General features: G+C 32.5%; 1 protein-coding gene across 7 annotated transcripts in view; it reads left to right on the top strand.

The window, feature by feature from the left end:
• Positions 1-18973, top strand: part of COL5A2 (collagen type V alpha 2 chain) — a 423920-nt gene that overhangs the window by 334199 nt on the left and 70748 nt on the right. For all 7 annotated transcript variants that reach the window (XM_021923787.2, XM_021923786.2, XM_021923783.2 and 4 more), the window contains 2 exons: positions 10894-11118; positions 17343-17356. In XM_021923787.2, coding sequence (XP_021779479.2) covers positions 10935-11118; positions 17343-17356 — 198 coding nt within the window. In that variant the 5' untranslated portion in view covers positions 10894-10934. The remainder of the gene's footprint in view (positions 1-10893; positions 11119-17342; positions 17357-18973) is intronic.

Genomic DNA, 18973 nt, shown 5'->3' with positions numbered 1-18973 from the left:
TTGGTAGAGAGAAGGAATCTATTGCGAATTACCAGCAAGGAGCCAGGGGTAATAATATTATATACCTTGGAAATGAATTTTTGGAAGAAACTGCTTTGGATTTTAATTTTCTCACTTAAAAAAAAAAGCAACCCTCAAAACAATAAATTAAAGAAAGGAATTAAGGAAGTTAAAGAACTCAAATCCTAGAACTCTTTTGACTTCTCTGACCTCCAGCCTAGATGATATGCCCTTCCTACGTGTTCCCACAACAACCAAGGTTTGCCTATAAATTTATGTTTAAAGAATTATGTTCTAATAATCTGTTACTGCACTGGTTCTCTCAGTAGTCTGTAAACTCCTTAAAGGTAGGGAGGAATTCATTACTTTAACTGTATTCCCAGTGCTTGGCAAAATAACAGATAAATATTTGTTGAATAAATAAACATGTTATCAAAATTCATACATTATGTTATTTTGATGTTTGCTTCAAGAATAAATGTATTTATTTTATGATTTGAACACATTCTTAATGCCAAAGGTGTTGGAAGACTAAAACATACAGGGAGGACTGAAACTCACACAGGGGATCTCAGAACTGTGGCCTTAGCCATTATTATGGCTGGTATATTCTTAGGGATCATTGAATGATTTGCGTTTATGGGTTTCCACTTTCTCTCTGCTATGTATCCAGACTGTCTTGCTGTCTAAGGGTTTAAAATATATTTCATTATCAACTAGGACACCAAAGGAGAGTCAATAGGTGATATACTCATAAGAGAATGTAATGTTATTCTGTATTCTGTTCACCCTTGCTAATTTGAAGTTTGCTTTTATAAAGAGAATTTTATATTTCCATAATGATTGAAGGTTGTTTTTGTTTTGGATTCTAGGAAAAACTCAGGTTGATGTTCCCCAGACTTAGTTGTAATTAATGAAAATAAACAGCATTAGACAAAAACCTCTCAAAACACAGAGGAAGATTTCCAAGATAAGGACCAATAATTCAAAAGGCCCCAGGATACATATAGGTTAGAGAAATGAGAAAATAGAATGAGTTTATGAAGTTTCAGTGTATATGTAATTTTTCCAGAATGCACTAGTGAAATATACATATGAGCAAAATTATTCTACAAAAAATTCATTATCTTTTACAACTTCTGTATATTTTGGTTGTTTTTGGCAAGGAAGTTGAACTCAAAATGTCTCATTCTCTGATCCAAAGTTTGCTTTTGTACTAAACAAGTATTTAATAAAATTGTTATTAATTTGCTAGATAAATAACTGTCGATTAAATGAATTAACTAATGACGCTATTCCTTTTTCCAGATTGACAAATTTAGGATGAGATTTCGACCACACTTTAAAGCAAACTTATTTATGACACCTTTAAATATTTCTTTTACCCAAAAGTAATGGCTCCTATTTTATCTTTTTCTATATGTTAACAAGTAGAAAAATTGAGGCAAACTTTTCATTTATTAATTTAGTAATAATCAGTTGACTAGTAAACAACGTAATCTTTTGTCCAAACTAAATTTTATACTCCTAGTTTCTCCTCAGCATGTCCTAATGACTGTATTAGCAAGAAATAAGTGTTCTGTAGTTACTTGGAATTAAGCAAATTATCGAAAGATTTTAGAGACTTTAAATCTTTCCACGGGTATTTAAAGAAAATGACAAGAGTATTATTTTCCTTTACAGATATTTTATTCATAGTCACCATGCTTAAAGAAATTAAAATGTGAGTTATACAATAATGATAAAATTCAGAATTTAAAAAAGCAGGATGAATAACATTAAGTAATAATCTAAAACTTTTGAAATTCCAATAAAGTTTGCCCATGTTTACTTGTTAAGGAAAATAGCAACTTCTCCTTAGAAGCACATGGATTTGTAGGTGAAAAATCTTGGATTCATTCTTTATACTATTCCTAATAGGATAAAGAAGTATCTTCAGGTTAATTCTGTTATTTTCTAAAGAAACTTGTAAAACCTCCTTCTTGATGTAGTAAAGTTATATGGAAAGAAGATGATTGTCTCCTCCTCCTTCCTCTCCCCCTCTCCCTCATTCCTCTCTTCATCCTCCTTGTCTGTTTGCTTTTCTTGTCTTTTGTTCTCCCTACAAGTAGAGAAATTACCCAATGATGAGCTTTGCTGTGCATCTAAAAAGTTATTGATATAACTTTCCAGTAAATGCAACAACTTCTCTTTCTCATACCAAGTATGACTATGGCATTTGGCTGGTTTTGAGATTCAGAGCATATTGAGTTTTGATGTTAAACATGCAACAAATAAATTGGCTTCCATACAATTATTCACATTACAAGGGATAAACTAAATATGAAGATTAAGAGATGAATTTAGGTTCTGAAATAATAATTACAATTTTATTTAAAGATTTTATTTCATGTTCTGGAAGTGACTTGGAAAGGAATGCCAGAAAGAAGAGTAAAATCTAGTTTTAGTTTTGTTCTTCAGCAAAATCACTTATTTTTTAATAGCTACAAAATAGATGTAAATTAAATCTATGTAAAGCAGAACAAAACTGAATACTAATTCAAGTCACTAGATATTTCCAAGAGGGTAAAATGAGAAATTGGCCTTTGGGATGACAGCACTAGTCTCCCTTCACCCCATGCCTCCAGAACTGAGCTCCAGAGGGAGTAATGCAGGAAGAGGCATCCCTTTAAATTCCTCTTAGAAATTTTCTTCAAAATATTTTAGAATCCTTGGTAGTGAAATGAATGGGATCAAAGAGCCATTGAGAACTGTGGAATGTTTGATGGATTGTAAAAGAAATTTCAACTTGCTCAAGGCAAGAGCAGAGACTAAAGAATGAATTGGAAGAAATAAGCTGACTACAATGTCTGGATTTTCTCTAGAGGCCCTAAATATTCTTCTGTATCAGGGAAAATTGAAAAAGAAGGCAAAATGCAGCTGCAAAGACATAATAAAATACAGAGTTAAATTGATTCTAAAATGTTTTATGTAAAATATTTAATTTTATACTCATCGAGTATACAATAATGAATATTCTCTTAAAACACAATAATTATTTGTGGTTACAAAAATGAGTAAAAATATATGCTCTTCTTAGGGTATAATGTCTGGAATAAATGATAATACATCATATTCCTATAATTCATGGTATTTTAAAGCCTTGTAGGTTTGGCCCACATTTAAATAAGCAGCTAAAATGGGGCTTCTCTAAAAATCAGGTCATAGCCCAGGGTTGAAGCATATCATTTTGTATTCAATGTGGCGTAGATCTCTTACTTGGTATTCTTACAATTGACTTTAGATATAAAAGTCCCTTTTTATATAAAAAAGAATATTACAAAATGACTTTACCATATAAAGCTTCTTAAGCAAACAACTAATATTCAACAAATTAATTCGACAAATACTTCTTGAGCATTTACTGTGATCCTGACACTATTCTAGGATATCAGGATATATCAACAAAGGAAGCAAAATAAATTATATCTGTTCTCACAGTGCTATAATTCTATCGTGGGGTGACAAACAATAAACATAATAAATTCAATATATAGTAGGCTTGAAAGTGATAACTACTACATTAAAAGAAAAAAAAAGAATAAGAATTGGTGAATTGAGAGTGTTATGGTTGTATGTGTGTGTAGTCATGTGCAATTTTTTTGGTAAAGTGTCCAGAGTAGGTAACATTTGAGCTAAGACTGGAAGGAAATGAAGGAAATCTAGAATGTGGATATTATATATTACTGAATATTTACTTCTCCTTTGAAAGAGAAATAGCTAAGCAGATTTTTGGTTCTCCTGTTTATCTCAAGCAATATTAGGCTAGGAGAGATTAAGTAGACATCATTCAGAGCAATTACAAATTTTTCATGTATTTAGGTAGGCAGACACATTTGGCATAGCTCTGTACCAAACTTATTCACTGAGGATTAATATTTAAGATTAGAACTAAGGTTGGTTATAAAAATTACAGCTGAAATTTCTAGTGTATAGATTATAGAGTTGGCTCAATTCTCTTTGTGGTGTTTTGCAACTATTTAGTAGTTTGAGGTATGTATTTGGGGAAAAAAAAATCTATGTCAAATGCATTAGCAGACTGAAATCTGCTCTTCCAGACAGAATTGTAGATGAGCATTGCATGTGCAGTATGTGTAGTTTTAGTTTCACATTTTGGCCACAGTCATTTAGATTTCCCAATGATACATGGAAAAAAACTTAAGTAGTACCTAATATGAGAGTTTTTCCTTTCTATTTTTTCCATTTTAAGTAAAGTAAAAACAGCAGTTTTACTAGTTAACTGAAAAACTTTGCTTATGAGATTGGAAAGCATTTAATGGTTGCACTGAAGAAACCAACCAACTTCACAGTTTATCTAATTTTTAAAATTCATATGCTCACTGAAACGCATTGAAATGAATGCTTTCTATGAGTTGTCTCCTTTTTAATTTTTCAGATTTCAAGGAAAATTTTCACAATTGTCATTATATTGCTTCAGAATATAAAACATGATTGTCCTTAGTGGAACAGAAATTTAACTCAGCTCAAATAATTATTGAATGCCTACTCTTGTTCAGTTGGTACAAGGAAAAAGGAGCAGGGCACAGAAAAAATAATAATTTGGATAACTATCCTAAAACTAGATTTAAGCTTGCAGGGCTCACTAGAAAGTAAAAGTCTTTGTAGTGAATTGAAGAACAGAAGATGTAAAACCCCATAGGCCTGCCCCATACATACTTATCTTCCCACCATCCCATAGATCTTGAGGCTGAGATAGAATAAATTGTCAAAGTATGGAATAGATCCCCCTCAGTTATCCCTGGTGGCTTCATATGTATCTAACTTTTAAAATTTGGAAATTTTTAAGGAAAACAAAATGAGGAATGTGGAATTTTGGGCATCTCCTCTGCAGGGTCTAAAGAAGGAACTGAATGCTGTCCCTCTTCATCTTTCCCTTCTAATGATAAACAGTGCCCTAGAGCAGAAGGAAGGGAAGGATTTCCTTGGTAGGTTCTCTGGAACCCCATCCAGCAGCCCACGCTCTGCTGTGCATTACTAAAGGCAGCATCTGTGGCATCCAGACGGACACGTGGGCTGCTTAACTACCTCCTCCTTTGTCCCACAAGGCATTCTCTCTGCACTTCATGAGGCCACCGGCTGACGGTGTCATGATTATAGTCTCTCAAAGACCTCTACAGTCAGAGAAACTTTAAATAATGGTAACCCAGATCTTCACAATCCCAAAAGGGACCTAAATCAGCTGGGTCAGGAAGGCTGAAGGGCTACTACAGCTTGCTGAAGGTGGTTCTAAAATATGAACTTTTGTGACTGACACAGTCTTCTTCCTTTCTGGTTACACAGAGGCCTGAATGTCAGGGACACACCTGGTAAAAACCACCAAGTGACCATTCCCTTTCATTCAAAAAAGGGGTCCTAAGTGCACATCCTCTCTGGAAAGATTAGGGAAGGAGGAAAGAGAGCTAAAAGCGCTTATCTTTATAATAGGCATATCAATGTACTAGTTCCTTACTTTCCTCATTCACATCTGCATTCATTCACGCTACACACACATTTATCAAAGACGGATTGTATGACATTAAATGTGAACGTTGCTGAGGTAAACACAGTTCTGGCTGTCGAGGAACTCACAGTCTCACAGCTCACAGGGAAAAATGATCAGCGCAAACATTTGTCTGAATAAGAGATTTAAAATTTTTGTAACACGTGTGTGTTGTATATTATTTCTGCGTGGAAGAATTTTAGTTAATGGCTAGAGAATATCTAACATAATTTTAGGGACTTTTATTTCATATATTTTTCAAAACGTTTAAGTAGACTCCAATAATTTAATATGCAAATACAATCATCTCTCTTGGCCAGTTCAAGGTTTCAGTATGGTCATTTCTATGCAGGCATTTTTTTTCCCACAAGTATAATTTATGAAAAAATGTGGATGCAGGGCATAACATATAGTTGGCAAGCTGCAATTGTGATAATTTAGTTTCTAATTGTTATAATAAGATGGTGGATTTGGTCTGCCATCTAGTGATTAAGAACTGAATTCTTACAACTAAATTTAAACGCACTTAAGATTTATGAGAAGATAAATCTATGAGGATATATGAGAAACAGAGAAATTGGGTTGACTTCAAATAAAATGTCATCAGATAAAATACATCTTTTCTCTGTAATACATCAGTGTCAGAAGTTTTGTGGGAATGACTTCACAATGGATTCAATTTATTGGAACAGTTGGTGAGGGTAAAAGAATCTTGTAGCTTGGGAGATAAAAATTTTGGAAGTTAAAACACCATGAAAATTACAAAATAGTGATGATGTTATCAGATTTCTACCAGTCCTAATCAATTTTAGCAAAGTTAAACATAAACAGCAAAAAATACAAGTAATGCAAAATGATAGTTTTGGGGTTCATTTTTAGATTATATAAAAATATTTGTTTATCCAACTTTTAAATTTAAATTTTATTTTTATTTTAAGTTCCAGGGTACATGGCAAGATGTGCAGGTTTGTTAACGTAGGTAAACGTGTGCCATGGTGGTTTGCTGCACCTATCAACCCATCACCTAGGTATTAAGCCCAGCATGCATTAGCTATTTTTTCTAATTTTTACTAATGCTCTCCCTTTCCCAACCCCACCCCATCCCCTAACCGTCCCCAGTATCCAGGTATTTTAAGAAACATTTATTTATTTATTTATTTATTTATTTTAGTCCTGGGACTTGAATCTAAGCTTTGGATGTCAGCTTGGGTTAATTTTATGATTTGGATAGGGAAACCGGGAGGACAGAATTGAATTTCTCAGAATGTCATTTGAAAATGTTTGTTATTTTATACTGTACTGTCATTTATAAAATAATTCTATTATGACAACTTTACTGCAATATTTTTCAACAAATTGGCTGCAATTTTGCTTTCTATTTTACTTTTCTTTTCGTTTAAGTAAGTGTGTAGGAAACAGAAGGAACAACTTAATCATATGGTGTACAACTACCATGTAGATCCGTGAAAACTGCAAGACACTCTGTATTTTCTACCCACTGTTTCTTTGTACATGTCTTTCGTTCAGACATGAACAATGAGAATTCACTGAGTTTTTGAGCCCTCTGTGATGTGCATGGATTCTTGTTTGAGTGAAGAGGAGACAAGGTTTAACAGTGAATGTGGTTTTTCATATCCTTGCTATTTAAAAGCATTCCAACTAACTTTCCACATCATCTTAAATTTAATTATAAATTCTCAGGAGAAAGGAACCCATGATGACTCAGAGTATAAAACTAACCTTTAACTTTGTCATTTAAAGAAAGTAATCCAGTGGCCTACTTCTTTGCCCCTTGAGTTGAAGTTATGTTGTCTTAAACTTTCAGAAAGAAACTGCTCTTCTAGGTGTTAACACAAGACTGAAACAATGTGTCTTTTTATTCCAACCCTAAAGGAGCCACAAAGAACAAGATAAGCTACTCCTTGAAGAGTCCCTCATGTATTTTAATATTTAATTGACATTATTACATGTCATCTGGTTTTTGTTTTTCATATTCTCTACTTCCAAATATCTAATTATTCCATCAGCAATATATATCCTCATATATAATGTCTATCCAATAATAACATATATTGTTATAATAATTCATTTTATAAATCTTCAGGGGATAACTTATCCTGTTCTCTGGCTCCTTCAAGATTTGTACAATAAACATATTATATAATTACAATTATATAATAAGTTAATTATATTCATTTATTATATAACAAAGAGCACTCCACAATGTTATATATATAAAACATATACATAGTTATATGTGTAACATATATAATATATATAATACTCCACAATAATATATATTTTGAGGACAGAAAGGAACACATATGCTTCCTTCTTTTCTTTCTGTGAGTCAGGGTCTCACTCTGTTGCTCAAGCTGGAGTGCAGTAGCATAGCATGGCCATAGCTCATTGCAGCCTAAAACTCCTGAGCTAAAATCATCTTCCTACCTCACCTTCAGAGTAGCTGGAGCTACAGGCATGTGCCACTATGCCTGGCTAACTTTTAAATTTTTGCAGAGAGAGTGTCTCACTGTTGCCCAGGCTGGTCTTGAACTCTTGGCCTCAAGCAATCCTCTCACCTTGGCCTCCTAATGTGCTGGGATTGTAGGTGTGAGCCACTACACCCAGCCACATATGCTTTCAATATTTTGCACAATTAGTACTAGGCACTTATGCACTTAACTCCCAGCACCCCCACCAAAGAGTGTGTAATGAGAGAAACAAGCTAATTGAAGTAGTATCTCATTTTCAGGTAATAGCATTTAACATTTGTAAGTGGATATTTCCTTCTCCATCATAAAACTTAATGAGCAAAGTTACTCTTAAGTTATCTACTTAACGGAATTGTTCAGTGAACTATGGACATAAGCCCATTTTTATACAGGTTGTATCTCTGGAAATGTTCATCATGGAATTACACTGTGTTAAAGTGATATTTCATGTAAAAGTCACACTTTTTATTTGATGAATATATTTCTCATTTTTTCAAAATAATCTTCCAGAAAAGCATATTAAAACATAATTTCTATGTTTCCCTTGGTTTTAAATGACTATAATAGCACTATGGATATAGAGCTAATACTGTTTTGTTGATTGGATATGTATTATGTGATATAGGTCTTTTAATGAAGATAAAACAGGTTAGAAACTTAGTCCTCATCTTATAAAACAGCACACAAACCATTAGCATATAGTAGTGTTACTCTCTGAGAGCAATTTTCCATTTGCCAAATATCTGTGATGAAAGACTAAATATATAAAGCAAAGTATTCCACAGGACAGTGAGAAAAATGTTTTTATTCCAGCTTTTTAAAGTTATAATTGACAAATAAAAACTATATAATGCAGATTTTTGGATTAATATCAGTATTGTAAACTAAAATAATTTTCATATGTAGCTTTGCATTATCATTTGAATATATTTATATGTCAAATGATAATATCTTTCATTACATTCTTACAACTACATTACAACTACATTAAAACATCTTTTTATGAAGTACAAAGTTCATGCTGTGCAATTAAACTAGTTTACCATAGTTTAGATTCATTCATTATATCCATCCAGTAGACAAGTATTTATTAAATGGCAGTTCTATGAAAGGTATAGCATCAAGCTTTAGAAATACAATGATGAGGCCAGGCACAGTGGTTCACACCTGTAATCCCAGCACTTTGGGAGGCTGAGGCTGGCGGATCACTTGAGGTCAGGAGACCAGCCTGGCAAACATGGTGAAACCCCGTCTCCACGAAAAATGCAAAAATTCGCTGGGCATGGTTGGGCGCCAGTAATCCCAGCTACTTGGGAAGGCGAGGCAGGAGAATTGCTTGAACCCAGGAGGCGGAGGTTGCAGTGAGCTGAGATCGCGCCATTGGACTCCAGCCTGGGTGACAAGAACAAAACTCCATTTTGTTATTTCAAAGAAAAAAAGAAAAGAAAAGAAAAGAAATACAGTGATGAACAAGACACCTAGTCCTTACTTTCATGTAGTTTTTCTCTAGTGAGGGAGATAAAATAAACAAAAATTAAAAATTAATACTCATTCTAATAAACTTCCTGAGGGCAGTGATTTTTGCCTATTTGTTCACATTTTAGTATCTCTTAAATTACCTAGCATATAATACACAATGAATGAATGAATAAATGAACGAATGGCCAAGTGAACGAGTTCTTTGAAAAGGTCTCTGAAAAATATCAATTGGGTAAGAGGAAGTCTAATTTTTGCAGGGTAGTCAGAAAAGAATTTCGTGGGGAGATGACATTGAAGTAATGACAGATAGCCATGTGGTCCTGGGATGAAGGAAGGAGAGGTAGTGCTAGGCAAAAGTGGTCAAGTTGTGCAAGAAATGGGAAAGAAGGTCTTTAGCCTTTATAATTATAGGAAGTTTTGAATTTAAGTAGTTGGGAAGTTCTTGATGTATTTAAGCAAGGATGATTTGATCCACATTATGTTTTAAAATTCTATAGTATTGTTATAAAGTCACAAAGTTAATGATGTAATATATGTGTTTACTTATTAGTAATGTATAATAGAACTGCTCTTGTGCAATATATGTACACACACACATATATATATGTGTGTGTGTATTTTCCCAAGCTTTCTTAATTGTAAATGTAGAAAAGCACTAGGCAAATATATATTAACTTACTGTATTATTTTGGCTATGATTTTCCTTAATTAATTTTGATGCAAACATAATTAACTCATTACCTGCATAAGTTTTGCATTTCTGCCACGGTTGAATAAACACCATTAATTTAGGATATCAAATGGAATTCTACTCCATGAAATGGGACATGGTTATTCTTTTTTTCTGTACATTTAAACATAATTTTAATAAAAACATATACCTTTTTCCTTTTTGCAGTTTTTTTCTATGGTACATGAAAATGTACTGTCTCCTGTTGTGGAATTTACTAAAGTTTCCAGTGAGTTGCAAGTCATAATAGGGTTCACCAAACATTCAAATTATATATTCTCCTTTGAATTATTCATTTTTTCCCCATTTTCAGATGGTTCTCTTTTATTCCTCTTTACTGATACTCTCATTCCTCATTCATACCTTCAAGAATAAAATCTTGAAGGAAGCATTATCTGGTTAAAAAATATACTTCCATTGTATCACTTTTATTTCTTCCTCTATCATGCAAAGATACATTATCATCATTTCATGGTGAATTACATATTATTTTGTTACAAAATGAAATCAGTTCATCTGTGTTTGGCTCCTTGGAAGGTTACTTCTTAGTCCAGAATTTTTTAGAATCCACAAGATGGCTCACCTTTTAAAATATTTTCCCAATTCCATAATTTCAGATTACTAACCTCTTCTTTCTTTTCTTCTTATTTTAGAAGGATATGGTGAAGAAATAGCCTGCACTCAGAATGGCCAGATGTACTTAAACAGGGACATTTGGAAACCTGCCCCTTGCCAGATCTGTGTCTGTGACAATGGAGCCATTCTCTGTGACAAGATAGAGTGCCAGGATGTGCTGGACTGTGCCGACCCTGTAACGCCCCCTGGGGAATGCTGTCCTGTCTGTTCACAAACACCTGGAGGTGGCAATACAAATTTTGGTAAGAATGTTTAGGGCCAACTCATAATTGATCTAGTTACTCACCTTTATAGTCGCAGTGTTTTTCACTTTCAGCGTTCAGCAACCCAAGAGAATAATTAAACAGCTTTTTCGGTGGCTTTTGGGGTTAATGATTAATGATTTTGCTCACTCACTTTATCTAAAGTTAGATAGAAGCAGACAGTAATTTCCTGTCTTCTTAAATATCTGAAGCATTTGGGGCTGAATTTTGAGTGGTGATGTCTAATCTGAGAATTCCTTGAATCACTTAAGATGGTCATTTGTTACCATATGCATGATGAGTGCCTCCAAGTTATTTTTCAGTTTCCCTTTAAGTCCATTAATGCCTGAGAGAAGATCTAGAAAACACATTTATCCTCAATGATGCCAACTTTGTTCTAGTGAATGGAATACTTATTCCTAATGTAATTTAATGCCACAGCACCCTGTATTACATTGGCTCTTCTTTTTTTTTTTTTTTTTTTTTTTTTTGAGACGGAGTCTTGTGCTGTCTCCCAGGCTGGAGTGCAGTGGCGCAATCTCGGCTCACAACAAGCTCAGCCTCCCGGGTTCACGCCATTCTCCTGTCTTAGCCTCCCCAGTAGCTGGGACTACAGGGCCCGCCACCATGCCCAGCTAATTTTCTGTATTTTCAGTAGAGACAGGGTTTCACAGTAGCCAGGATGGTCTCGATCTCCTGACCTCATGATCCGCCTGCCTTGGCCTCCCAAAGTGCTGGGATTACAGGTGTGAGCCACCGCGCCCGGCCTACATTGGCTCTTAAATGCAGGATGCTTTTCATGTTGGCTAGGTAAATAATGAAATAGATTTCCATGAGAAAAAATAATATACAGCTTTTAAAACTTCTTTGAAGAAAAAGTTTCTGTGTTTAACAGATATTACGTATTTCAGTATGAGTACATATTTTAAAGATACATGTCAGGGAAACAAGTTTATATTTATAGGTTTCAATAAACTAAGTAAGAGCAATATTAAACCTTTAGGTTATTTGTGTTAGCAGTCATGAGACTTCTGATTCATCATTGTCAAGACAGTATCAAGGCTTTATTTTTTTTTTCAAAATTTCATTGCAAATAACAGCAAATACAATAAAGATTTCAACAGTATGTACATGGAAATAGATATCAACTTACCTCTTCTCTGCCTCTGGAACAGAAGCAATGTGCCTTGGATAAATACCTACACTCAATTTTCAGTAATGTAATAAGAAATACATAAAAGAAAGAATTAAAACCAAGACATGTAAGAGCTACCCAAAGCAAACGCAATCATCAAAGAAGCCCAGGAATAAAGTAAAATTAAATCTGTGGGGATAAGTGAAGAGCAAATGGGAACAATGGTGGCAAATATCAGAAAACGTATCAAAATGTACAGTCAACTTCAAATAGTTGGTCTAGGAGCTGGCAATCGCATTATACACAGATGCCATAACGTAAAAAGTGGTTGAGTTCAGCTAAATTTACTAGATAAAGAACACACCATAAAATACAATACTGTAGACCATGTGAAAATTCTGACCTATCATTTTACCGTGAATCAAAAAAAAAAACTTAATAAAGTAATTCTCTTTAAGAAAGAAGGCTATAAAGCAGAAAAAAGTAATGGTCAGAAAAGAAGTGGAAAATCAAGTCATCACAAGGAAATGAAGATGAAATAGGAGGGATCACAAGGAGTGTTGATATTACACAAAATAAAGCAAGGGCCATGAGAATAGGAAAATAATGAATTACGATTTTTAAAGAGTTAAGAAATAATTGATGTGGAAGACAAGTAAGGGATAACCCTAAAGACGAGTACTCAAAGAAAAAAATAATACAATTGAGTGGAACAAATAACAACATAATACAATAAAAATTTTGTGAAGTAAAATAAAACTTTAATTTCAATATTTAAATGGCAAACACATGTCTGAAAAAATGACCCAAAAGAGTTAACAGAGACATATGTAACTTATTTAAAGTCATTAAACTTTGAAGATAAATAAATACTTCTTTAGAATTTCAAAAAATAAGAACAGATTATTTCTAATGGGAGAAGTTATTAAGACTGGTCACAAATTTCTCCACAGTATCCAGTGTCAGAAGACAGTGGAGCAATATATACATATTTATTAAGGAGAGAATATGGTTAATTAAAGTTAAATATAAATCCATTCTCTCCTTCAAATATAAAAGCTATAGAAAAAAATTTCTCTGGGGATATTGTTTCTATAAATTTCCCAGGGAAACTACCACCAGCTAAATGCAAGACAACCAATAGTTAATTGAGGAAACTGTCAAAGAACTTATGTGAGCATTTATTATATTTAACTCTAGAAAAAACTAAAACAAAAGTGTAAGTTAGGGTGACAGATGGGATTGTAAATATTATAGCTTCTGACAATGCAGAAATAATTATAAAATTTACATATAATGAAAGGGGGAGGCAAAAGAACGTATGAACTAGAGCGAGTTTGGTAATTCCTCATCTTTAAGGGTGAAAGTCAGAAAATATCATTCAAACCTGACAAATCACATGAACAAAGTAGTGGCACATTTAACACTACAAAAATAAATGCTAAAAAGAACATTTCCTTGTTAAAATTGAATGCTAGAAGAAAACCTGAGGGGCATGTAAGAAAAAAGAAACACCATCAATTTTATCTTTGCTCATTTTAGTGGAACTAATAGAAACTGTCTAAACAAATATAGATCTATGAGTAATGTAAAAGAATGTTAACATAATTTAACAGAATATGGAATATAATTGATAAAACTAATATATAAATCTTTTTAAACATAAGAAGTTCTAATACACCAACATTACTTGAAAACATAGTGAAACATTTTATTTTTAAAATTTTAATGAAAAATAATAGTTCTATGCTTATATAAATAAAAAGAAAGAATAAAAGTATGTTCATTTAGCATCTTTCTCAAAAAGTTAAAAATAATCAACAAAATAAACTGAAAGTAAATAGAAGAAAAAATTGTAAAGATAAAAACAGAAGTTGAAAAGTAAGAAAACTGAAATATAATGGAAATAACATGTAAATCCAAAACATGGTCCTATAAAAACCCAACCAAAAGATCTAACCTAAAGCAAAAAATGATAAAGAGAAAATTGCCTCATGAAAATAAAACAACATAAAACAATTATTAAGAGGTCCCTTTATTCAATTGTATCTTCATAAATTTGAAAACCAAAATGAAATGAATAATTTTCTAAGACAATGTAATTTACTAAGACTAACCCTGGTAGAAAGAGAAAATCTTAGAACATGGATTTTCTTAGAAGACACAGAAATTTGTAAAGCAGCTAGATTCTCAAAGCAGTAAGTCCAGGTGTTTTCACAGTTTTGTCAAACAACTAAAAGGTCTTAAAAAGAAATCAGATGGTTTTAATGCTTTTAAAATCTCTTCTTGAACACTGAGACAGCAAACTTTCAAAGTTTTGCTATGAAGGAAGTATATTATTTACAGCAAAAGTAATAACAATGACACACACAAAAAACTATGAACTAATCTTATAAATATTTTTTAAAATTCTAAATAAAATATTAAGTCTATTAGCATATTAAGAGAATAATTAGTCATGAAAAAGTAGACACAAGTGCAAAATAATCGAATATTAAGAAAGCTATTATAAAAATAATTAACAGATCTATGAAGAGAAAGCATATTAATTCCTTCATAATTAAAGTAAAACTATTTGACAATGACCAGTAAATACTTTTGATAAAGATAGTTACTAACTTGGTAATAAATGAGAATAACATAATACAATATTTACACCTCAACTTAAAAGTTTCATTATGCTTATACTAAAAGCATCCCTACTAAACACAAAGATAGAATATCTATTATCACCATTACCATTTAACAGTACTGAACGTGCCTGAATAAATAATTTGACATTAAAAAATGAAATCAGAGGTTTCAAAAATCTAAAAAGAGGAGCAAAAACTATCCACTTGCAGAAAATACAGTTGTATGCTTACAAACCTGTTAAATTGACTAAAAAAAAAAAAAAAAAAAAAAAAAACCTACAAAAAATAAAATAATTTGGTAAGACACGAGAGTGCAAAATAAACAAGCAGAAATTAATAGATTTACTATGTATGAACAATTACATCATAGAAGAAATAATAAGAATAAAAATTCCTCATTTGTAATAGCAACAGATGCTTAAGGATACACAAAATGTATGAGATCTGACAAACATTTTTAAATACTGCTAATTCAAACTAAGTCTTTAAAAAACTGAATGTCATATTATGTTCTTGGTTAGAAAGACTAAACATTACACTCACATAAATTATCCGTAAGTTAATTAGTGACTTTAACATGATCCCAATATAAACATAGCACACTTTCTTTGAGAATTCAACATATTGTAAATTAAAGTTTACATAAACAAGAAAGAATAATCAGGCAAATCCTTAAGAATAAGAGCAATTAAGGATGACTAGCCCTCCAAGATTTTTAAAAGGATTCATTAGTTTAAAAAAATGTGATGTAGATACCTGAATAAAATAAAATCTTGAAGTAGATCCAAATATACATGGTCAGATTGAATACAATAAGGACGGCATCTTCGCAGTGGAGAAAAGAAGAATTATTTCATAAACCTTATTGGAATGGCTAGGCAATCATCTGGAAAAAAAAATAAATTGAATAATAAAAATATATTCTACACTAGCACAAATTCTAAATAAAGCAATGATTTAAATGAGAAAAATTAAATCATAATGATTTCAAAGATAACATAGGATAATTTCTTTATAGTCTTTAAAAATATATGATTTTATTAATTCTGACTCAAAGCCCAGAAGCCATAAAAATGTACAAAAATAATAACATTTGTGTGACACAAAAAATGAGCAAAGTAGAAATGTTTGCAACTCAATTCACAAAGAATTAATATTCTTTACATATAAAGAAATGCTAGATATAAAAAAAACTAATAAAAATATAGGCAAGAGAAGTTAGCTAATCATTCAAGCAAGGAAATACAAATGATTTTTCAATATATGACAAGACTGTCAAATTTTCTCATAATAAAATAAATGTGAATGAAAACTATACTGAGCTATCATGTTTTACGTATCAGATTGGCCAAAATTAAAATGTTTGATAGCATCCTGGGTATCACTGCCTATTGCCTGTAGGGAAATGTGTCCATTATTTGTGGAGTGTAAAATGGTATAATTTCTATGAAGGGACATTGGTAGTATCTGTCAAGTTACCAATGCCTATACCTTTCAACTCAAAAAGGATATTGGGGAATTTATCTTACAAATATACTTGCATGTAGCATATATATAACAATTACTCATTACAACATTTTTAATAGCCAGGATGACCTCCATTCTAGCTTGCCCAGGAAAACCCCAAATTATATCAATTTTCTTGGCATAATAAACAATAGCTTTCACTTTCATTCTTAAAATTGTCCTGGTTAGTTGATAAAGTACATCCTAGTGATAACAAAAGATTAGAAACTATCCAAATGTCCTTAATGGGTAAAGATCAAGATTAATTAAATGGATTGCATTAGATTAATATAGTGGAATCTTATAAAAAATTAAGAAAAACAATAAAGAAACTGTATACTGATAAGCAAGATCTGTAAGACTTAATGATCTATGTGATATACAGACAAGTGAAGAACAGTATGGAAAAAGTAGAAAAATGAGTCTATAATAATTTTCTTAAATATGCCAAACTAAACTTGACAACAATATACAAGAAACCAATAATAGTGGCCTCCTGTGGGGTTGGGGGTAAAGTGGAAATAGGGAAAATAGGACTGGATGGAATGAAATTTTTTAGTGTATAATTGTATACTTTTAATACCTTTTTGCTTTTGAACCATATGAATAAACAACCTTACTCATAAAATTATAAAAAGCAAAAATAGAGAATATTGATGAAATAATTCATTATAGCTTTAATAGTTAATTTAATAATTTAATGAACTTTAAATGTCATATAAATGTTGTGAAGAATATTAATATGTTGAATTTTCCAAAAAGATGCATTTTTTGCCTTTTATGGAAGTATTGATTCAAAACCTTTTGAGTTCTGCTTACTGCTGAAGAGTGTAATCACTCTCACCATAATTCTGACTCCAGAAGAAATCTGTTATTGAAAGTAAATATTTAGCAGATTCTGAATAATTGTTTCTTCATAAAATAACACATTTACTCTTTTCTTTTTACAGGTAGAGGAAGAAAGGTAAGTGTTACTTTGCATCGTTTCTTTTTCACAAGCAGAGTTATATCCAATACTATCCACACAGAACTGTGCTCTGAAACATTTGAAAGCTTTTGAAAAGTACAAAGTACCATACAAATACATTGTGACAAGTATATGAGCACAGTTCAGCTACTGTGTTTCCAAAGGACAGATGCCTCTAACCATTCACTTTATGGTTAATTTCTGTTTGTATATCTCTTTCTGCCAGAAAGTTGTGACATCTTTAGGGATTGACAGTGTCTTACTAACCTTTTTATTCTTTGCATTTATCATTGCATAGTACATACTTTGCACATATTAGAAGTACAATACACATTTGATGGAAGAAAGAAAAGATAGGAGGAAGGTAAGGAGGAAGGAAGAAAGGGAGGAAGGAAAGAAGGAATGAAGAATGTCAATTTGACTTCAATGGGCCTGTAGCCCCTCTCTCATTGGTTGGGAAGTAAAGATCCAGAATTAATTGAACATTTTACCAAACAGGCATTTCTTCCCCTCCTCTCCCCTCCTTCACCTTCAGAGAGCTTAAAATCTAATTCTGGACACAAGCTTTACCCTTGAAAACAGGGTAATAGGCTGCATCCATGACCCAAGTATAGCTGGTCAGCTTGGTCACTTGCCATCAGTAAAGTAATCCTACGAAGCGAAGAGAGTTCTTTTTGCCCAAGAGTGCTCTCTGTTTTTCGGTTATCTTGAAAATAATGGCATTTGCTTCAATCCTATCCAAATGAGATGGGCACAGGTATCAAGGGAGTAGAAATGGTTACTGGTCCCAATTTCCATAAATTTTCTTTACTTTTACACAGTGGAACTTTAATAAACGAATTTATCAGATAACAGACAAAGCAATGCTACACTTTCATGATAAATGAGAGTGATGCTATCAAGGGGAGATCTTGGCCAGTTTTACACATTTTGTTTCAGAAGGCAATATCATAAATTTGTCTCATTTGGAATAAATTAGATATGAATAAGGCTGCAAATGCTGTCTCACATTTAATTTATTGTGAAAACGAAAATAAATTGAAACTTAGCAGATTGGTATAGGCCTTGAACAAACTTGATAGGTAGGTGAAAGATAGATGGATGGATGCATGGATAGACAGACAGATCGATCTATGAAACAACACAAAAACCTAACAATGAGTATTGCCATGAAATAATCAGTTTAATTCAGTTAGCAGTTACCCGACTTAGAGAGATAACTGGTAGGCTGTGTCATTTGCTGCCTTTCTCCAAAGGTAGTGCGGGAGAGCTGGGTGAAGAATATACTCAAAGCAGCTGCCAGTGTAGCAGACTGTAGTTGTGTGCCACTATCTTCATGACTCGTTTTCATTTGTCATCAGGTATCATCAGAAACACAAGAGCAAAGCAATTTATAAAAATGCAATTTGTTCTTGGTTTATATCCATATTGATATTTACTTACAACTCATTGATTGATTGATTGATTCATGTTAACTCCAACATAATTACTGAACCTTTTTTATTTGGCTGTGAGGCAAATGGTGTAGATGATGCAAATGTGAGAAAAACACTATGACTGCTTCCAATGGTAATGACATTCTACAAAGCATGTCCACATGGTATTAAATGATAA

The sequence above is a fragment of the Papio anubis genome, chromosome 10 (genome assembly GCF_008728515.1).
Source record: "Papio anubis isolate 15944 chromosome 10, Panubis1.0, whole genome shotgun sequence".
In the NCBI taxonomy this organism is placed as follows: Eukaryota; Metazoa; Chordata; class Mammalia; order Primates; family Cercopithecidae; genus Papio; species Papio anubis.
This window is presented reverse-complemented; position numbering and strand designations above follow the sequence as displayed.